The following is a 22,717-nucleotide window of genomic DNA, read 5'->3' as shown; positions in this document are numbered from 1 at the left end:
TGATGCTGTAGAGCTTAGTGTGGCTTGTTAGTATGTCCTTTTAAGTGTTTAATTTTTCTTTTGCAGACTGATTGCTCACTGTTCTTTAACTTGATTTTCTTTTTTAATCCACCCCCTCTTATTTTTTCTTTCCCAGTTCTCTGGATTTCTGTATTCTCACAATTGTTATGGACTTTATTAGAGAAGACAAAAAGCTAGCACAGAAAAAGACAGTTGAGAGAATGGAGGTGGTTGAGGTGGCATAAATAGTATAAGATTGCTATTAAGTATTGATACTGGCCATAAGCCGGTGGAAAATACTTAATGAATATAAATAGTTCTATTGCTTGATTAATGGTCATAAACTATTGCATAAGAAAAACGGTGAGATATTTGGATACACAATTAGAAAAAAATAGCTGGTGATGATAATATCTAGTTATTTAATAATATCAGTGAATATATGGATTGTTGAGCTTGCGTGTTAGAAATGCTGAAATAAAAAAAGAAAAGAAAAGAAATGCTGAAATAAGTTTGGGGCAAGAATTTTCAAGTCAAGAGAATACATGTGGTAGGGCACCTGGCTGGCTCAGTGAGAAGAGAATGTGACTCTTGATCTTGAGGTCATGAGTTCAAGCCCTACATTGGATGTAGAGATTACATATGTAGATAACAAATAAGCTTAAAAAAAAAAAGAATATATGTGGTAAAAGTAAGAGGTAATTTTCTTTGCTAAGGGGTAGCCTTTTGACAAGGATGCTTATTAATAAATAGGGCGGTGCTGTCTGTAGTGCTCAGTTAAAGGTGTTAATGAGGTATCTAAGAATAGTTTTCAGAAAGAGCAGGAAAAGTAGAACTAAATTGAAAAGTGGAATTTATAACTTATTTTAAACTATGTTGGGGATTTTAGATTTTTACTTTCTTTTTCTAAGTAATCTCTACATCCAGTGTGGGGCTCGAACTCATAACCCTGAAATCAGGAGGCACATGCTCTACCGACTGAACCAGCCAGGCGCTCCAAACTATGTGGGGAATTTTAAATTGGGGCGGGGGTCAGCATATAATTGGGTAATTTTCTTTGAGGTAGATCTGACCTTTTTTCTTCTTTTAACATGTTTTATTTCCTATGCAAATATTTAAATGTTAACTAATGATAGTTTTTTTTCCTGATACAGTAGAGGAATATCTCACTTTTTATTTTCACATTTAATTTCTTTGATCTCTGCCCCTTGTGCGCATCCCCCCAGAGAAGACAGAGAAGCGAGGTTTCTAGCTAGTAAAATGGGAATCATAGCAACATTCCGGTCATGGGCAGGTAAGTTATTCTGTGCTGCTTAATAAGAAAAACTTGATTATTTTTTCAAATGTTAAATTACTATTGCAGCATCTAATTTAGATGTTAACCTAGTTTTAACTTTGTATGTTATTATTAGAGTGAGAGGGATTTGTACAAAATTACTAAAATTGACTATTTGTAAGTCAATGTGCTAATGATTTACCTGGGTGATTAAAAAGTCTTTCTGTGGACATGAGCTTTCCATTTGCCTTGGGTAAATACCCAAATGGAATTGCTGAGTCACAAGGTGGATATATATTTAGTTTTATAAGAAACTGCCAGACTTTTTATCAAAATACCTACATATTTTATTCTCCCATCATCAGTGTATATGAGTTCCAGTTGCTCTGCATCCTTGCCAGCATTTCATGTCCTCTTACATTTTAGCCATACTGGTGGGTGTGTGATGGTATCTGATTGTGAATGTTACTTAGATTTACCCAATGACTAATGATACTGAATATTTTGTATGTGTTTATTGGCTATTCACATATCTTCCTTTGTGACATGGTATTAGTGTGCCTTAAATTGTTTGACTTAATTGTCCCACTTAAAATTTCAAAAGACAAATGCGAAGCAGATTTTTTCACTTCATTTTAGGTTAAGAAGGTATTAGGTAAGAGAGACAGAACGTTGTCCTACTCTCTCCAGTATTCTGACCCTGAGACATCAGCAAGCAGGAGTAGTAGGCAGTCAGATTGATGAACTTTTTTGGGTATGCAACAAGCAGAAGAAGCAATTTAAATGATAAAATTACTGATAATCTCTAGTCAGTAGGGAAATGTTACTTTATAACCAAATAAGAGCATAATTTTGGAGTTATCTGGAGAAATACCACAGATTTTATATTATGAATACATTATAGATTTTTTTTTTGAAATTTAAATCAGTGATTTTTTTCTTTTTTATCCTCTTTAGGTATTATTAATTTATGTAAACCTGGCAACTCTGGGATCCAGTCTCTAATTGGAGTACTTTGTATACCAAATATGGAAATAAGGGTAGGCAAAAGTTACTCTAATTGTTTCATTCCCAGACTTTTAAGAGAGGAAATTAATTGTAAAAAAAGTTATTTTAGATGTTGCTTTTTCCTCATGAATTATTCATCTGTATCATAGAGCATTGAAAAAAATACGTTAATGAATATTTACTACTTAGTTGAACCCTGAGGCTAATACAAATAATTTGAAATAGTGATGTTGTTAGGAACTATGGCTGAATTAAAAACTGGATTAAAATATGAAATTATGTTTTATTCATTAAAAAATGCAAACAGAAAAGGGCATTCTCATTGTAAAAGGTTCAAGCAATAGAGAAATATATTTAGTAAAAAGTAAATACAGTATTTATGTATCTTATGCTTTCTAACTTATGCTTTTCTAATATGAGTGATGGTTTTCTTTAAAATTGAGTTGTTAATATTTATATGCTTATTTATTAGATATAGTCCTAAATTATTGGTACATAGCAATTTATATTAAATAGCTAAAACAAATTGAAATTGGAGAGAAAAAAATGAACTCTTCAGTGGTTCTTTTCCACTTAAATGTTTTTGTTTTGTGTTCAAAAAAATAGTTTGTACTTTTCTTGTTTTTTTTATTTGAACCAGACCTGGAGTTGAAAAATATTAAGAAAATACTAGCTAGGAGTACCTTGCTTAAAATGTGAACTGAAAAGCCTTTAGACCATGGAAATGGAAGGACATGATTATAGATGGAAGGATCTATAAGCAGGGAACTAAAGGTTGGGGCAATTCACTTGACTGCTTACTTCACAGATGGTGAAAGAACATGGTTTTTGGAGTCTGGCCCACTGAGCTTTGACTCCTGATTTTAGTCTTTATAGCTCCATGACCTTGGGCAAGTTACGTTTAACCTGTAAATCTGTTTCTCCGTATGTACTACAATGGGGATAATAAGAGATTAATTGAAAAGATTAAATCATGTATGTAGTAAGCACGCCGTAGTTATCTCTTCTTGAGTGTAGGCCTGAGATGGCAAGTTTCGGAAATACGGAGTTCTGTTTTTATCAGTTTTTCTTCTGTGAATAGGACATTTAAAACATCTGTTTTAAATCTTTAAATTTAAAGGAAGATTCATTCCATAAAAATAAATGAAGTATATTTATTTGCACTTGCAGCGAGGTCTGCTTGAAGTGCTTTATGATATATTTCGTCTTCCTCTACCTGTTGTGACTGAAGAATTCATAGAAGCACTGCTCAGTGTAGGTAAGTACTGAAGCCCATTTGTATCTACTCATATACTGTGATTTTTAAGATGGTTTAGCTAATACACAGAATCCCTCAAAGGCAAAGTACTAAACTAAATATTAAATACCATTCTTTTTTTTTAATTTTATTTTGTTATGTTAATCACCATACATTACATCATTAGTTTTTGATACAGTGTTCCATGATTTATTGTTTGCATATAACACCCAGTGCTCCATTCAATAAGTGCCCTCTTTAATACCTATCACCAGGCTAACCCATCCCCCACCTCCCTTCGCTCTAGAACCTTCAGATTGTTTCTCAGAGTCCATAGTCTCTCATGGTTCGTCTCCCCCTCTGATTTCCCCCCCTTCGTTTTTCCCTTCCTACTATCTTCCTTTTTTTTTTTTTTAACATATAATGTATTATATGTTTCAGAGGTACAGATCTGTGATTCATCAGTCTTACACAATTCACAGCGCTCATCATAGCACATACCCTCCCCAATGTCGATCACCCAGCCACCCCATCCCTCCTACCTCCTACCACTCCAGCAGCCCTCAGTTTGTTTCCTGAGATTAAGAATTCCTCGTATCAGTGAGATCATATGATACATGTCTTTCTCTGATTGACTTATTTCGCTCAGCATAATACCCTCTAGTTGCATCCACGTCATTGCAAATGGCAAGATTTCGTTTTCTTTGATGGCTGCATACCATTTTCTTACTGCATCATCATAGCATTAAATTAATATAAAAGTAAAACCTCATATCATCACCTAGGTATTGCAAATGAGCTGTGAAATTAGTAGAAAAACGGACAAAGAAAGAAATTAGATTATCTAATTCTCACTGTAATTTTATTTTAGCCAATGACTCCTAAGTCCCAAAATGAAAGAAGTTTAGATCTGTGTACATCAGTAAATCATTTATTTTCTGTATGCCTTTTTAGTCTTTTTTGTAAACATTGTTTTAAGATTTATTTATATTTTTTAGTGGGGGTAGGGGCAGTGCAGAGGGAGAGAGAGAATCTCCAGCAGATGCCCTGCTAAGCCAGGAGCCCTATGTGGGGCTCAGTCCCACAACCCCTAGATCATGACCTGAGCCAAAATCAACAGTCGGACACTTAAACCGACTTAGCCACCTAGGCGCCCCTCAGTCTGTTTTTTTAACCAACATTTTACAACATTATTTATAGCCTGACTAGCTGATGGTAACTGATGTGTTTTAGTGATTTCTCATTTTCTTCTAACTACCTAATTTTAACTATTTTAGATCCAGGCAGATTCCAAGACAGTTGGAGACTTTCAGATGGCTTTGTAGCAGCTGAGGCAAAAACTATTCTTCCTCATCGTGCCAGATCCAGGTAGGATTTAGAGGAATAGTTCAAATTTATTACAATTGCTGTTTTTATGTTAAATTATGTAACATATTGAACACTATCTAAACTTTTTCTGTACTGTGTTTATTTCTAGGCCAGACCTCATGGATAATTATTTGGCACTGATACTCTCTGCATTTATTCGTAATGGACTTCTAGAGGTAAGACTTATAAACCTTATTTTATTTTTTTAATTTTCTCTGACAAAGTTCTTTCAGAGCAACAAGCATATATGATGCGTAAATGTGTTCCTACTTACTATTTTGCAACAATAATATTTTCTTTTTATTTTCAAAGGGTTTGGTTGAAGTGATAACAAACAGTGATGACCATATCTCAGTTAGAGCTACCATCCTTTTAGGAGAGCTTTTACATATGGTAAGTTGAGCAACTTCTGATTATGTTTCATACCATTAATGTTTTAATTTATAAAATAATGTTACTTTGTAGTATCTCAAAAAGTAAATTTGCGGGGCGCCTGGGTGGCTCAGTCGTTAAGCGTCTGCCTTCGGCTCAGGTCATGATCCCAGGGTCCTGGGATCGAGCCCCGCATCGGGCTCCCTGCTCCGCGGGAAGCCTGCTTCTCCCTCTCCCACTCCCCCTGCTTGTGTTCCCTCTCTCGCTGTGTCTCTCTCTGTCAAATAAATAAATAATCTTTAAAAAAAAAAGAAAAGGAGAAAAAAAAAATTCTTTGGGGCACCTGGGTGGTTCAGTCATTAAGCGTCTGCCTTCGGCTCAGGTCATGGTCCCAGGGTCCTGGGATCGAGCCCCGCATCGGGCTCCCTGCTCCGCGGGAAGCCTGCTTCTCCCTCTCCCACTCCCCCTGCTTGTGTTCCCTCTCTCACTGTGTCTCTCTCTGTCAAATAAATAAAATCTTTAAAAAAAAGTAAATTTGCTTTTTTTTGAGTGTTTGTATTGCAAAGAGCCCTTGATGCCTTGTATCTATCGATACATATATGTATATATAGTATGTGCGTATATATGGTATAGCTAGTTTTATAAATGGAACATGTAAAAATTAAAAAGTACTGAATATTTTTATACTCACTTTTATGTTGACGTTTTGAGTCCTATAAATCTTAATATATCTCAGAAAGACCTGCTGCCTAATAAGCAAGAAATTACAAAACTAGATATTCAGTCAGGTAGCAGTGGAATTGATACGCAATCAGTGCCTGAATTTTAGAAAACTGAAAAAAATTGGAAGTTTAACTCCCTTGTTTGAAAACATTCTCTGCAAACTTGTGAGTTGAGGTTTAGAAGGTGAGTTCTTTTTGTTTTGTTTTGTTTTCTTTTTTTTTGGGGGGGGGTTTGCCTTGATTTTATGACATCAGTAACTTCTGGAAACAAGGAGCTAAGAAAGTGATCCGACCATTCTCTACTCCCAACAAATCAAGCAATGGGAGAACTGATTGCAGGATAGAATTCCTATTTCTAGATCACCTGTTCGTTAATAGAATACTAAATAAAAACCATTTTAACTGATTAAGGAAGAAATAACCTTGTGGCAGATCTTTTAAAATTATTTTATGATTTTCTCTTACTGGCAGAGTACTTTTTGTTGTTTCAGCCTCCCCACCCCTACTATTTTGTTTTGTTTTGTTTTGTTTTTCCACATAACAGCTGGTCTCAGTGAGGTAAAGAGAATTAAACAGAGTTTAATGATAACTGTCTTGTTTACCATTGAATTATTTAGCCATATCCTCTGTTCTCCTTCAGTCCATCCATGGAAGAATTAAGTAATACTGCAGATTTTCAGATCTGATTTTTTTTTTTTTAAGATTTTATTTATTTGGTCAGAGAGAGGAAGAGGGCACAAGGAAGGGGAGAGGCACTCAGAGGGAGAAGCAGGCTCCCCACTGAGCAAGGAGCCCGATGCAGGACTTGATCCCAGGACCATAGGATCATGACCTGAGCCGAAGGCAGACAGATGCTTAACCGACTGAGCCACCCAGGCATCCCTTCAGATCTGATTTTTTTTTTTAATGAATTAATTTTTTTTAAGATTTTTATTTACTTGTCAGAGCGCATGCGTGCGTGCAAGCACAAGCAGAGGGAGAAGCAGGCTCTTTGCCAAGCAAGGAGCCCGATATGGGACTCAATTCTAGGACCCTGGGATCACGACCTGAGCTGAACGTAGACATTTAACCGACTGAGCCACCCAGGCGTCCCTTTTATTTTAATTCTTGATATATCATTTCCTGTAAGGTTATCAATATCTAGAATTATTTGCTCTTTATGAAGTAATCTTTTTTATAAATCTCATTTTTCCCTAACTCCATGACCAGAATTCTTGATTCCCTTGAAATATAAAAGCTGGTCATTTTGAGTATAGTGGTATTAGTTCATTGCTTATTATGCTTTCATTTTCTGGCTTCCACATTTAATTAATTTACTTATCTTCATTGGTAGAAAGCAGATTGAGTGGTGGATTTTGCATGGAAAGCAGGATTAATGTAACATTATAGTACTGGATCTAAGTTTTGATATGTAATCCTTTGAGATCATTTAAGAATTGAGTTTAATTGTAATTAAATTAATTTTAAGTTACCACTTAAATTATAATTTAATGTTATAATAAAGGATCTGTAAAATTCAGAGTTTTATTAATGTAATATGAGTCTGTATCTTCATTCTGTCTCATCCTTGTTGAAAGTAGGTAAGATAAATTATGATAAATAAGTTTGTATTGGAAAGGGAATCATTAAGTTCATTTCATGAGTAAAACCTTTACTATTTTATCTATGGATAATCTATAACAAAATATTTCTATTTGTCAACTCTTAAAAAATATTATGTTTCATTTTAGGCAAATACAATTCTTCCTCATTCACATAGCCATCATTTACACTGCCTACCAACCCTAATGAATATGGCTGCATCTTTTGATATCCCCAAGGAAAAGAGACTGTAAGTATCAGAGCTCTAGCAAAGACTGTGCCTGGTATATTTAATACCCATTTTGATGACCTTCTCTTCTTTTTAAAATTCTGTGTGTGTGTGTGTGTGTATGTATAGATTATGCTTGGAAATTCTTTTTTTTTTTGGAAATTCTTTTGGGATGCCTTACAGAGGAGAGGAGAATTTGATAGTATTATTTAATATAGGCTACAGAGTATTATAGCTTAGAAAAATCAGTTTTTCTAGCATTTTTCTGGACAAGGACATAAACTTTCTACCACATCATTAAAAATGTTGTTTGAGAATTTTTTGGACTATTTTATGTTTTGAGTAGCAACTCAGGCTTTTTAATGTCTAAACTATTTCAAGTTAATAAGGCACAAAGTAGCAATGTATTCTTTTGTATGTGTGATTAAAAATTTTAGAATTTAGTAACCCATACTATAGGCATTGAAGTAAGCTAACCTCTTAAATCTAAAGGAGATATTGCAAACAGAATTTATAAACAAAGGAATGGTAATACAGCTGTAGGTCTGCTGGAATTTCAGTACTAATAATAAAATATAATTTACAAGGTAAAGATGGAGAAGCTTGATTGGAAAACCCTCATAGGAATCTTTTTCATTTGGTTAAGATTATGTCTAAGCCAGGGTGTTTTTTTCCTTTCCTTCCTTCCTTTTTTTTTTCTTTTTTTAATTCTAACTATTATAATCAAAGAAATCTATATTTGGACTTCTTTTTGGTAATATTAGTGAAATGTAGTTCATTAGCTATTCAGAACTGTGAATTTTTATTGACAGGTATACATTTCTTAAAAGTTTAGTTAGCTTTATTAATTCAGAAGTACACATATGGGCCTCACTGTAAGTAAATAATATTCTATTAATTCTGACTCTACCATTAAATATACACTTATTTAATAGAATGAAGTTGTATTCGAAACCAAGAGTTACTAGGGATTATCTCAGTTCTAACTCTAGGCTTCCATTAGTAATGATAGCTTTCAGCTTTTTTTTTTTTTTTTTTTAAAGATTTTATTTATTTATTTATTTGAGAGAGAGAGAGAGCGCAAGAGGGGTAGGGTTAGAGGGAGAAGCAGACTCCCCGCCGAGCAGGGAGCGTGATGTGGGACTCGATCCCGGGACTCCGGGATCATGACCTGAGCCGAAGGCAGTCGCTTACCCAACTGAGCCACCCAGGCGCCCTTTTTTTTTTTTTTTTAAGTTTATTTATTTAAGCAACCTATCTCTATATTCAGTGTGCGGCTCAGACTGACAACCCTGAGATCAAGAGCTGCATGCCCTACTGACTAAGCCAGCCAGGTCCCCTTTCAGTTTTTATTTTAGTAGTTTCATGATGGAAAAATGGATTTCCCAAAGCCTGGTAGACCTAACCTCTCTGGGTCAGATTATGGCCGTGAATTTCAGGGTTCATCAAGAATTCAAATTTACCTTCAAAATTTCAGCAATAATAATCTTATAATGGTTTTTTGGTTTTGTTTTTTTAGCTCAGCAAGCTCTCTTTACTTTCAGTACTTGCCAATATGAGAGCATCTCAAGGTTTTAAAATTTTAAATCTGATTTGTTTTTACCAGAAGTTCTGGAGTTGAGACTTGATTGCTACCAGATTGTTGAAAACTGTGCTTTTATGGACCACGAACAAGGAATTAAAAATAAGTTTTAAAAGGATACCATTAACAGTTGCAGATCAGTGGGGGAAAATAGAGACTGTACAAATTGATACTGGAATCAGTTATCCACATGGTGGGGGGGAAATGAAATATGCCAGCCTTATATCATAAACAAAAATCGGTTTCAGCTGGTTTAAGGATTTAAATGTGAAAAACAAGTTTTTAAACTTCTATAAGAAAATAGAGAAAACTAGGTTTCTGACTTTCTGGGAGTTCTTAAAACCAGTATACAAAAAGTGCCCACCACCACAGAAGACAAGATTAGTAAATACATATTTAGTTGGGTCTACATAATTAGTGTTTCTTCATACAAATCAGCAGTGTTCTTGATTTTTTTTCCTTTGTGGTTCCAAATTTGATTAAATAATTTACTTTTTAGTAACAATCTCTAGCCTTGAATTTATATATTTTACTGGAGTAATTTACCAAAGTGATCTCTTTAAAATTATGCTAGCTTTGCTACAGAATTAATTCAGTTTTTTTTAATTAGGCGAGCCAGTGCAGCCTTGAATTGTTTAAAACGCTTCCATGAAATGAAGAAACGAGGACCTAAACCTTACAGCCTTCATTTAGATCACATTATTCAGAAAGCAATTGCAACCCACCAGAAACGGGATCAGTATCTCCGAGTTCAGAAAGATATATTTGTTCTTAAGGTACTGACATGAAACGTCGCAATTTTTAACTTAGTTTCCTAATTTTTAACTGATGGATTTTAATATACATCTACATGTTTGAGTTAGCAGTTTTATTATTCATGCTTATGGATTTTCAGATGGCTTTCTAGTTTTACAATGACTAGGCAGTTTAGAGCTATGTTTTTATAACTTGTTAAAGTTAAAAAGCCTTGCTAATTCATCCTTAAATGAAAAATCTTTCTTTGTATTTTTAAAATTTGAACTTAGTTTTCTGAATGTGAAGATAATTTGCCTTAATTTTCCTTATTACTTTCTGATGATTTTAGGATACAGAGGAAGCTCTTTTAATGAACCTTAGAGATAGCCAAGTCCTTCAACATAAAGAGAATCTTGAATGGAATTGGAATCTTATAGGGACCATTCTTAAGGTATGAAAAGATACTTCTTGGTTATGGCTTCATTTTATTATTCATTGTAATTCATCATAATTATATTTTGGGAATTGATAAATACATATATGATATAACATATTATGTTTTTCTAGTGGCCAAATGTAAATCTAAGAAACTATAAAGATGAACAGTTGCACAGGTACGTAACAACTGTTTTGCATTTAAATTGAAAGAACTTAGATTTGAATTATATTATGCCTAATACCTGTGAAAAGTAATAATTGGTATTTTAAAGATACATGCATAACATTTTAATAGTATTCAGTAGGTACATGTATACATTTTTGTGTATACTCTTATAACCTAAAAGCATCCGCTAATTCTTTTCCTAGTTATCTATATTCTGGTTTTAGTTTGGAACAAATGAAGTAATTCAGATAAAAGTTTCTCAAATTGGGGTAATGTCAACCATGTTGTAATCTTAGCCCTAAGGTATGAGGATGACATAATAAGGACATAGTGTTTCCCTCCCAAAATGATGGCCATTTTTACTATTCTACTTCTACTTGCATTTACATCTGACTTTGGAGGGTTAGCCATTTTTCCTCCTCTTTACATTTCCCTTAACCAAGTTGATGTTCTCCATACCTTTCATAAAACATACAAAGGTTCATGGCATACACAGTACTTCAAGCTACTGTGTAGTTCTCTAGTACCCCAGTGCATTTTTCCTCATCCTGAGTTTAGACTAATCCACTACCAGTACTGATCTCATTCAATAAGAGGGCCTTCATGTTTCTGAAAAATTTTATGTCCTTAACATTATTATTTGGTTGTATTCATCTACTCATGGTATTTAACTTAATATCTGTATTAAGTTTATACGGAACATATATAAACTTAAACTGGAATAAAGAAGCATAGCATCAACTTTTCATACTGCTTGAAAACAGAGATGAAGTCTCATTCAACTTTGTTTCTCCACATCCTGGAATTGGCACCATTATTGGATTGGATTGTAGTGCATGAAATTAAACTGAACTAAGTTAAATGGAAGCTTAGCCCATAATGTTGAGAGCTATAACATTGAAATATAAATTGTGTTCAGTACTCATGAATTCAGTTGCCTAAATTTTACCTGCAGCTTTTGTGCTTGGCTTTTTGCCTAATTGTGAAAAACGGACAGAATTGTAGTATGATTTATTTTGCTTACAATTATCCAGTATAGGATTATTGTATAGAGTCATGGGACAAAGATTATCACAAAATACAGTAAAAGAAAATTTATGTTCAGATGTCTTCATATTTATCCAAACTTAATTCTGGCTATGTTGTATATCTGCATTTTTCTAGCTAGTATCTTTGTTCTCTACTATTTCTTTCAGGCATCTCACCATAAAGTTCTTATTTCACAAGCTATTCTTGACAATTAAGGTGTTTTATTGATTTTTGGTATTTTGTTGTTTTTGCATGCGTGTGTGTGTGTGTGTGTGTGTGTGTGTGTGTGTGTAATGTACCAGATGTGTTTATTCCTTGCCATTTACTCCAATGGCTTAAATCCAAAACATTCAAAACCATATTATATATCTTAAGCTATGGTTAAGATTTTAAAGTAATTTTGATTTCTTACTTTGTTGCTAATTTTATTTTGCTCTTAGGTTTGTACGAAGACTACTTTACTTTTACAAGCCCAGCAGTAAATTATATGCCAACCTGGATCTGGATTTTGCCAAGTCCAAGCAGCTCACAGTTGTGGGTTGCCAATTTACAGAATTTCTTCTTGAGTCCGAAGAGGTAATAAGCACTTTGAATATTTTCCAGAGCAAATGTTTCTCATTGAACTTGCCCCCTTCCTTTTATTTCTGAGTATGCATAGTTGTATTTAGAAACATAGGGAGTGAGCCCAGACCTAGATTTGAATCCTAAGTCTTGTCACTAGCTAGTTATGTGACTTTGGACAACGTATGTGCCTTATAGAAGACCTGTTTTTCTCTTTGTAAAATGGAAGATAATATAATCTTCATGCAGCATTATGTTGAATGAGATTTAAAAGAACATACTCAGTGATTGGTATCTGTTAGTAGTAACTTCATCATTATCATTACGTTTTTTGGATTTGATTAAAGTTAATTTTCTAATTATAGTCACTAAGTGCTTTTCCAGTAATACTACAATGTATTTGCTTATAGGATGGGCAAGGATACTTAGAAGATCTAGTAAAAGATATTGTTCAGTGGCTCAATGCCTCATCTGGCATGAAACCTGAAAGAAGTCTTCAAAATAATGGTTTATTGACTACCCTTAGTCAACACTACTTTTTATTTATTGGAACACTTTCTTGCCACCCTCATGGAGTCAAAATGCTGGAAAAATGCAGCGTATTTCAATGGTAAGTATCCCTAGGTTGTCTCAGTATATTCCTGAACTTTATTTTTAATGTAGTCTGAAATGGTATGCTTTTTATTCTGTGTACATGTATTTGGTAAATTTTATTAAAATACAAAAAAATTAGTTATCTTGATGGCTTTGTGACTCTTTTTTATGTGATATTTGTCACTAAATGCTTTCTTTCAGAAATGCTTGTTTATATTTTCGTCCTTTTTGTTTCTTTTTTCTTTTTTTTCTTTTTAGTCTCCTTAATCTCTGTTCCTTGAAAAACCAAGATCACTTACTGAAACTGACTGTTTCTAGCTTGGACTACAGCAGAGATGGATTGGCGAGAGTCATCCTTTCCAAAATTCTTACAGCAGCCACTGATGTGAGTATAACATCAACAAAACTATATTTTTTATAGCCAGTTAGTTCAATACTTCATAAAATTTAGCCAAGCAAAATTAATTATTAATTCTAAGAATATGGGATGGAATTTGAGTTTACTCTAAAACAGTAGTTATTCCATGGGGCTCCTGGTGGTTCAGTCAGTTAAGCGTCTGCCTTCGGCTCAGGTCATGATCCCAGGGTCCTGGGATCGAACCTTGCATTAGGCTCCCTGCTCAGCTGGAGGCCTGCTTCTCCCTCTCCCTCTGCTGCTCCCCCTGCCTGTGCTCTCCAGCTCTCTCTCTCTGTCAAATAAAATCTTTAAAAAAAATAAAAATAAAAGTAGTTCCTCCAAGGAACTGTATACAGTACCCATATCTTTCTATGAAGGGGAAGAAGCAGCTAGATTGAAACAGAAATATTTACTAGTACTAAGAAAATGTATCAGGGGCTAGACCCTCAATTCCAATTTTTCTGCCATTTTCAAGTAGCAGAACTGTCCCCCAAAAAAGTCCAAATAGGCTATCCATGAAGTTTGGGGTTTTTTTGTTTGTTTTTATATTTTCCTTTATCTTTATAGGCCTGCAGGCTGTATGCAACAAAACATTTAAGAGTATTATTGAGAGCTAATGTTGAATTCTTCAATAATTGGGGAATTGAATTACTAGTGACCCAGCTACATGATAAAAACAAAACTATTTCTTCTGAAGCTCTTGATATTCTTGATGAAGCATGTGAAGACAAGGTGAAGGTTTATTATTTTATAATAAAATACTTAGACATGAATTTTTATTTAAGTATTTTAATTATTAAATTAATTTTAATTATTAAAGTACTCAATTTTAATAGAAAATTATGTGAAATTATAATGTACTTAATACAGATGTTTTGGAAACATAATTTACTATCATTTTGCAATTGTTAATTTGCCTAATAATTACCTTTTTTAGGCCAATCTTCATGCTCTTATTCAGATGAAGCCAGCTTTATCCCACCTTGGAGACAAGGGTTTGCTTCTCCTCCTGAGGTAAATGTTAAGTAAATTTTTCTTATAGTTGTGTTTTTTGTTGTGTTCTCTTTAGCAGTGTGTTTTAAAGTTGGATTCAAATCCAAATAGGAAACACTTTAAAGAGTTTAGTGTTAACTTCTGAAAGAGGTCTATTTTAGAATCTTAGATATCCTTTAATACTGAAACTCATTGTTTTCCTTAATGTTGTTTCATTGTTTTTCATTGTTTTCCTTAATGTTTCCTTTACATTTCTGTGTGTCCTTATGATTTTCATGAAATTTTCTTTACTGTGATTGGATTCATGTGTTTTTGCAAGATTATGAAAATTTATTTGTATTTGAAATTACAGTAAATAATAGTTGACCTTTTACTCTCAGGAAGAAGCTATTCCTAAAGTCTTTAAGCTCTTTAAACATAGTATTGCTTAAGATAGTTTAACTCCTTAAACAGTTGTGGTCAGACTCTGTGTTAAACTATTGTTTGTTTTAATTTACAGATTTCTTTCCATTCCAAAAGGATTTTCCTATCTGAATGAAAGGGGTTATGTAGCAAAACAATTGGAAAAATGGCACAAGGTAACTTTCTGTTGAGTAAGCTTCAGTTTATGTTTTTATCTTAGGAAATAGATCTATGAATTTAGAGGATTTTTTATATTGGTGTCTTGAAGCTAAAGAGGTCAAATATTTAAACATTCATATGAAGTCCACTCTTAAATTCTATCTATTTATTTGTGTTTATATTTATCCATTTTTTAAACCACATTATTTTAGAGCAAACTATTGATTTTGTGTATATTCTATTGAAATTTTGCTTTCAGTTTAATTGATACAATCTACTGGTATAATTTATTAACCCTGTTTACTATCATTTCTTTTATTCTTATTCTTGGGTCCCTTATGATAGCCCTTTTAAGCTGTACTAAAACAATTTTCCTAAATGAAGGAAGATTGTAAAACAACTGTACCAAGCAGATAAAATATTTTAAACTTTATTTTTAGGATGCTTCTTGACATAAACCTGAGAACAAACTTCTTGTTATTAGTTAACTTCCTAGCTTTTCTTTAGTTGGTCATCACTGTGATTTTATTTTGTTTGAAGCATTATAAATTGTCAAAGCATCTTAGAAACCCATGGGTACTCAATTCTAATGTAAATAATTTTGGGGTTCTTCATCATTTCAATCATGATATTGTCTATACTGAACCATATTTCACAAGAAATTCTCACCTTTTAAAAATACTGTAACTATAAAACATACTTTAGGCAGTGTCTGGGTGGCTCAGGCGGTTAACGTCTGCCTTCAGCTCAGGTCCTGCTATCGAGCCCCACGTCCGGCTCCCTGCTCGATGGGGAGCCTGCTTCTCCCTCTGCTGCTCCCCCTGTTTGTGCTTGCTCTCTCTCTCTCTCTGGCAAATAAATAAAATCTTTAAAAACAAAAACATAATTTAGGCATGAAGTCTTTCAATAATTAATGAATTGGAGACTTGAAATAAGATGTAATAGTTTTATTTCATAAATAGAAGTTACTTAAATTACCATGGTAAAATCGGTCATCTTATTATACAAATTATAATATTAGGAAGTTGCTTAGCATATCTGGTACAGTACTTTCACATAGTAGGTACAAAATGTAACTACTATAACAAAGGCATGTGCAGTGTATAAAGAAACACAAAGGAAGGATTAATGATTCTACCTTAGGGATTAGAATTAGCAAAAGAAATGTTAGGTGTGATCAGGAAAGGATATGATATTTGAAATAGTCTTGAGGAGTAAGTAAATAAGTTGGAAGAAGGGTATTCAAGGCTGAGGGTGCAGAATAATAAATCTGTATAGATTATTGGAACTTCAGACTTGTGAAGAAAGCTATATTCCAGTGTAGTTGGGGCTAGGATAAGTGAGGAGTGGCAAGATGAGGCTAGAATGGTAAGTTAGAACTAGATTATAGAAGGCGTTATAAACCACATTATGTCATTAAGGGATTTCAATTTTATCGGAAGTGGGGGAATGATAGGTGTTCAAAGACTAGTCATAATCAGAGCTGTGCTTTAGAAACATGACAGGTCAGAGTGTAGGAATGGATATTTGGTCATCAAAGGTAAAGCCTAGGAATATTGAGACCAGTTAAGAAGCAAGAATTGATAAGAATGTGAACTTCAATGGTGCTGAGATTGGATAGGCAGGGACACATTTTCTGGGCATCTTTGAAATAAGATGGACAGGAGGTGTGGACAGATTGGATATAATGAATGAAGAGTCCATCTTGACTCTTAAAGTTTCTGATTTATCATTGACTGAGCATGCAGTGGATCACCATGAAGAGATTGTGATTACAGGGGCGCCTGGGTGGCTCAGGTGGTTAAGCATCTGCCTTCTGTTCGGGTCGTGATCCTGGGGTCCTGGGATTGAGGCCCAGGTCGGGCTCCCTGCTCAGTGGGGAGTCTGCTTCTCCTCTCCCTTTGCCCCTCCCCCAACTGATGTTCATTCACGGGTGCTCACTCTATCTCAAATAAATAAATTTTTAAAAATCTTAAAAAAAAGAGATTGTGATTATAAAAAGTGGTTTGCAGGATGAGGTTAATGAGTTTTGAATATGTTGAATTTTATTGCTCTGTGGGATGACCAAGTGATGGTATCCAGAAAATACTTGGAATTGTGGATCTGGAGCTCAGATATGTGCTGAAGATCGCAGTTTGGGAGTCCTCAGTATATAGTAGTAGCTGAAACCTGAAATGAGTGAGATCACCAGGGAAGATATAAGGAACAAAAAAAGAAAGAAAACTGGAAATGCCTCCCTATAGAACATTCTGGTTTAATGAGGGGAATAGAAGGACAAAGACACTGAGAAAATTGCCAGAGAGAATGGTGTCACTAAAGGATGCTTCAGGAAGGAGAGGCCAGTGATATATATTCGTTAAAGAGGTCACATAAAATGAGCAATAGAAAATAAACTGTTGAATTTGACAGTTTGGTCATTGGTGAATTTTGCTAGAGCATTTTCAGTAGAAAGTTACAAACAGATGCTGAATTGTAGTTACAGTTAGTTAGGCAGTAAATGGAAGGTGTAAAAAAATAAAGACAACATAGTCCTCTCTCTCGAATTAGAGAAAAGGAGAAAGGGAAGAGAACTAACTTACTGATTGTCTACCATTTCAAGTCTTACTTCATTGAATCCTCAGGGCAATCCTATGAAATATATTCTGTTATTTCTATTTTGTGAATGAAAATTTTGAGGCTAAAGAGAGTAAGCTTTATCCTAGAGGAGTAATTTATCCTAGGTCACAGAGCTTAAAAATAGCAGAGCAGGGGTGCTTTTTGATTCCAAAGCCCATGCTCACTGTATTCAGTTTCCTCCCACTAGCTTATGGCATGCCAGCATGAACTGAGACTGTCTCTGTTTCAAGATAATAAAACATTCAGGCCAGTACAATATTAAAAATTCTCACTCATTCAGTTTAAAATTTCACCCGAGCACCCAGGCCTGATATAGACATAGAAACACTACAGTGGAGGGAGGATTCGGTTAATCTCATCACTCTCTGTGCTCATTTCCTCTCCATTTACTAGCTGCCTGCCAGTTTAGGGCTTCTTCAGCTTTGGAGCAGGAAGAGGAAGAGGCATGGGGGGCAAGAACAGACTTACTCAGTTGGTACAGTTGTTATCTGGGCTATTTAGCTTTGAGCGTGGCAGATTTCAAATGTTAATTCTTCTACTTGAGGGTTACTGTCATGAGTTTCTCAAAGACCTCACCACTGTGGATCTCTTATTTTCAGTTCCTTTGACTAGGGCAGTGGCTCCTCTGCCTGCCTACTTATATTGCCTCCTAGGTAGGCAGAGGGAGGTAGAGGTCCACCCCTCAGTTGGGGTTTTCTTACCCCTCCAGATTGGTCCTTTTGGGCAGAATCCTCAAGATAACCCACATTAGAAACTCAGTGCATTTCACAGCTATAAACCATACCCCTGACCTTTGGCTAGTGTTTTCCAAATGAATGCCCCTGGTCAAAAGATTAACCACAGGAATATAACTACTCCTGTATAAAGCTCAGAATATCTGCCTTTTTTGCACTAAGATTTTCATATAGAGAGGAGAGTTTGGTAGTAGTGTAGTGGTAATAGTAGCAGTAGTAATAATTATCGTACGCTGATAATAGTAAAACCTCATATTACTATTACAAAGTAAATGTGGAACCTAAAGGAAAAAAGGAAAAGTACGTTTTTAGAGGCTTTAAGTAGGGAGTTAAGGTAACTAACCAAATTCAAGTTGTCTAAAATGGTTTTGAATGAAAAATGTCTCCTGTGCCCTTAATCTGTCTTTTCTGAAGGTAACTATCTGTAATAGTTTATTTGTGAGCATTCAGAGATGTTCTATCCATCTATATGTACATACTCTTTTTTTTTTTTTTAAGATTTTATTTATTGATTTGACACAGAGACAGCGAGAGAGGAAACACAAGCAGGGGGAGTGGGAGAGGGAGAAGCAGGCTTCCCGCGGAGCAGGGAGCCCGATGGGGGGCTGGATCCCAGGGCCCTGGGATCATGACCTGAGCTGAAGGCAGACACTTAACGACTGAGTCCCCTATATGTACATACTCTTTATTTAAAAATACAAATGAGTTCTATTTTCAAGTGTAGATAAGTTTTTCATTTAGCAGTATATCTGAGGGATCTTTTCAGAGCTATACATTTAAATCTAACTTGTTCTTTTTGATGGCTACATAGTACATTATGTGAATGTACCTTAATTTTTATAACCACTCCTGTATTTACATTGTTTCCAACTTTTTTTGTTTAATAAACAGTGTTTGCTGGATATTCTTCCCTATGTCTTTGCATGCTTGTACATATATTTCTATAGAATAAATTTCTAAAAGTGTAGTTGTTGAGCCAAAAAGTATGAGAAGTAACGGGACGCCTGGGTGGCTCAGTCGTTAAGTGTCTGCCTTCAGCTCAGGTCATGGTCCCAGAGTCCTGGGATCGAGCTGCTTCTCCCTCTCCCACTCCCCCGCTTGTGTTCCCTCTCTCGCTGTGTCTCTCTCTGTCAAATAAATAAATAAAATCTTCAAAAAAAAAAAAAGTATGTGAAGTAACATTTTTGATACATACTGCCAAATTGCTTTCCAAAGAGGTTCTACCAATTCCTTCTAAACAGTTTAAAGTGGAGATCTTTTAGCATTTACCCCAAAGATAGAAATGTAGTGATCTGAAGGGGCACCTGCACCCCAATGTTTATAGCAGCAATGTCCACAATAGCCAAACTATGGAAAGCGCCCAGATGTCCATCGACAGATGAATGGATAAAGAAGATGTGGTGTACACACACACACACACACACACACACATGAATATTACACAGCCATCAAAAAACGAAATCTTGCCATTTGCAATGATGTGGATGGAATTAGAGGGTATTATGCTAAGCAAAATAAGTCAATCAGAGAAAAGACAATTATCATATGATGTCACTGATATGTGAAATTTAAGAAATAAAACAGAGGATCATAAGGGAAGGGAGGAAAAATTAAAACAAGATGAAACCAGAGAGGGAGACAAACCGTAAGACTCTTAATCATAGGAACCGAACTGAGGGTTGCTGGAGGGGAAGTGGGTGGAGGGGTGGGGTAACTGGGTGATGGGCACTGGGTAGTATATAAGACTGATGAATCACAGGCCTGTACCTCTGAAACCAATAATACGTTATATGTTAATTAATTGAATTTAAATTAAAAAATGTTAAAAAATAAAAGGGAAAAAGTAAAGTGGAGATGTTTTGCAATGAAGATGACAGTATGACTGACTTTCAGTTTAAAGAATTTAGCTAGTTTTTCAAGTTTTAGTTGGAAACATTTTTTACATTTGAGGTGATTCAAATCAGTGGGGAAAGAGATGCTAGAAGGTGCTAAAATGATACAATTCATTTAGTTTTCCTTTTTAAATTTCTAGTGAATATGTTTATGGTTTAATATTAAGAGGCTAGTTTTTGTTCATATTTAATGGGGAAAGGGATTTAAATAAGATGAAAAACAAAACTATTACTTATATGGACTCTAAAATAATAATTGAAAATGGGGATAAGAGTATAAGCAGGCAGCTTTTGGGTTGATAGAGCATTTGCATTCATAATACCTTGTTCTACCATTTTTAAAAATGTTTTAAATTTTCTGTACAGATGTTCATTTTTCTCATATTTATGCTTTTAAGATTTGGTAGGTACCTAATATGTTATGAATTTAATGAACAATATGATACTGTATACAATTAAGACAGTATTATCTTCCAGGAATATAATTCAAAATATGTTGACTTGATTGAGGAACAACTTAATGAAGCACTTACTACTTATCGAAAGCCAATTGATGGTGATAACTATGTTCGTCGGAGTAACCAAAGGTACAGTCTAGTTAATGGAATAATTTATTAACTTGTCCTCTAATATAAAATTCAAAACCAGTTCATAATCTTTATTTTTTGAAATTTTCTGAATACTTAGAAATTTTACTCCCTTCACTGACATAAGAAAAAAATCTTAAAGCATATCATTGACCACTAAAGAATTCCAGTGGCACTCATAACATGCTGAATACCCTTACTAATATAATTTATATACCTTCCATGCTTTTACCCTAGTCTGTTTTTCTGGTCTCAGCTCTCTTACTATTACTCACTACTCTGAGGCCAGCTAAACTGTTATTTTTCTAGAGAAATCCTCACGCTTTTCCACTTCCATATTTTTATGTATGCCGAGAGATTACATCTTTACCTAGTACTTTATTAGTAGTCCTTGTTTTAATTAGTATATTGTAAATGAGGCAATAGGTATATCAATCATCTTTATTATACTAGATTACAGCGTCCTCATGTCTACCTGCCTGTACACCTCTATGGACAACTGGTACACCACAAAACAGGCTGTCATCTGTTGGAAGTACAGGTAAAAACATAATTAACTTGTTTTAAATAACTACAATTATAGAAAAAAATCTCAATATTGCTAAAGTATTACCTTTGCAAAAACTACTCAAAAGCCTTAAAGTTAGCAGCATAATTGCTTTTAAAGCCCTCTATCTTATAACTGACTTAGGCATTCTTTGTTCGTAATCCTGATAGATCACTGGTTTGCATGCCTTTCCCTGACTTCCCTGTGTCAACTTTTGCATAGCTAATTTGTTACGTAAAGTAAGCCACTTTAAGTCTGAGTTCTGTCCTTTATAGTTTGTTGGGAAGTTCATCTTGTTAGTAGAAACATACGAAAAACTGAATTTCTTCATTGTTCTTGTTGGGAAGTTAAACTGAACCTGATACAGATTCAGTTATCTTTGGTGAGCAACAAACTGGAAGTGTAATTGCTGTTTGTACTATTCTCTTAAACTTCATGGAATATAACAGGCTTAGTGTCAAGCAGTTATTCTTTGATTATATGCACACCAAATGTATGGCTGTGAATATGTCTTGCTACTAAGTGTTTTCAATAAATGCAACTTTTTTCTTATTTTAGAAATGGAAGTATTTGCATGTGTGTCTTTTGAACTCTAGTAATCTGGCAGTTTAGTTCATTTTTGTATCAGTGTTCATCCCAGGAGCAAAAGTTTTGCATAAATGTACTCTATAGTGTCCTATTTTTATATTAAGCCTGTGAAGACTTTTGGAGCACATATCTTTCATATTAGTTTTTTTAATTCACTAGTATTATGTTCTATTTAAAAAACTGATAATGTGACTAACATTTTTATAATATTAGGTACTAAGTACTTTGTTAAGCACTTTGTATGTAATGATTAGATCATTACACCTTATGAAACAGATCCATATTTTAGAGATTGGAAATCAAGGCATGGGGGATTAACTAACTTGCTCAAAACCACATAGCTAGAAAGTGCTAACTCCAGAATAGGAACTCAGAGCCCCTGCACTAATGCTGCTTAAGAAAGTTTACATAAAATTATTTTAGAATTTTAAATATGCAAACATTACTAAATGCAAACCTTAAAAATTTGGTTTTAAGATGCATTGAAAACATATTGTTACTCATACTTTGTTTTTCTTTTTTTTTTCTTTCTCCAGAATATTATTACCGAACTCTGTCACAATGTTCGTACACCAGATTTGGATAAATGGGAAGAAATTAAAAAACTGAAAGCATCTCTTTGGGCCTTGGTTTGTAATAAACATTTCTATAAGATCTTCATCATTTTTAGATTTTTTGAAAATTTTCCCATTAATAATAAAAATCATTTTATTTAGAACTTGTTCTCAGATTAATATTCTAAGACCAAGATTGTTTCTGCCCATTTTAAATATATTTTTAGACTGAAAAATAAATGATTAAGCTATTAGTTTTCTTTCTAAGACAAATGGAGCATTAATTTCTAAAGTTCCATATTTAAGGTTTTTTTTCACATTTTTTTCTCTCTCATAGATGGGGTTAAATT

General features: G+C 34.3%; 1 protein-coding gene across 4 annotated transcripts in view; it reads left to right on the top strand.

The window, feature by feature from the left end:
* Window positions 1–22,717, top strand: part of RICTOR (RPTOR independent companion of MTOR complex 2) — a 71,444-nt gene that overhangs the window by 26,034 nt on the left and 22,693 nt on the right. For all 4 annotated transcript variants that reach the window (XM_081826045.1, XM_081826043.1, XM_081826041.1 and 1 more), the window contains exons 7-25: window positions 1,227–1,294; window positions 2,234–2,316; window positions 3,455–3,542; window positions 4,799–4,889; window positions 4,999–5,065; window positions 5,202–5,282; window positions 7,714–7,814; window positions 9,986–10,151; window positions 10,460–10,561; window positions 10,678–10,724; window positions 12,184–12,319; window positions 12,715–12,914; window positions 13,157–13,283; window positions 13,863–14,027; window positions 14,233–14,309; window positions 14,788–14,866; window positions 20,569–20,678; window positions 21,132–21,219; window positions 22,350–22,442. In XM_081826045.1, coding sequence (XP_081682171.1) covers window positions 1,227–1,294; window positions 2,234–2,316; window positions 3,455–3,542; window positions 4,799–4,889; window positions 4,999–5,065; window positions 5,202–5,282; window positions 7,714–7,814; window positions 9,986–10,151; window positions 10,460–10,561; window positions 10,678–10,724; window positions 12,184–12,319; window positions 12,715–12,914; window positions 13,157–13,283; window positions 13,863–14,027; window positions 14,233–14,309; window positions 14,788–14,866; window positions 20,569–20,678; window positions 21,132–21,219; window positions 22,350–22,442 — 1,969 coding nt within the window. The remainder of the gene's footprint in view (window positions 1–1,226; window positions 1,295–2,233; window positions 2,317–3,454; window positions 3,543–4,798; window positions 4,890–4,998; window positions 5,066–5,201; window positions 5,283–7,713; window positions 7,815–9,985; window positions 10,152–10,459; window positions 10,562–10,677; window positions 10,725–12,183; window positions 12,320–12,714; window positions 12,915–13,156; window positions 13,284–13,862; window positions 14,028–14,232; window positions 14,310–14,787; window positions 14,867–20,568; window positions 20,679–21,131; window positions 21,220–22,349; window positions 22,443–22,717) is intronic.

The sequence above is a fragment of the Leptonychotes weddellii genome, chromosome 7 (genome assembly GCF_054177405.1).
Source record: "Leptonychotes weddellii isolate Sample4059 chromosome 7, ASM5417740v2, whole genome shotgun sequence".
Taxonomy (NCBI): Eukaryota; Metazoa; Chordata; class Mammalia; order Carnivora; family Phocidae; genus Leptonychotes; species Leptonychotes weddellii.
This window is presented reverse-complemented; position numbering and strand designations above follow the sequence as displayed.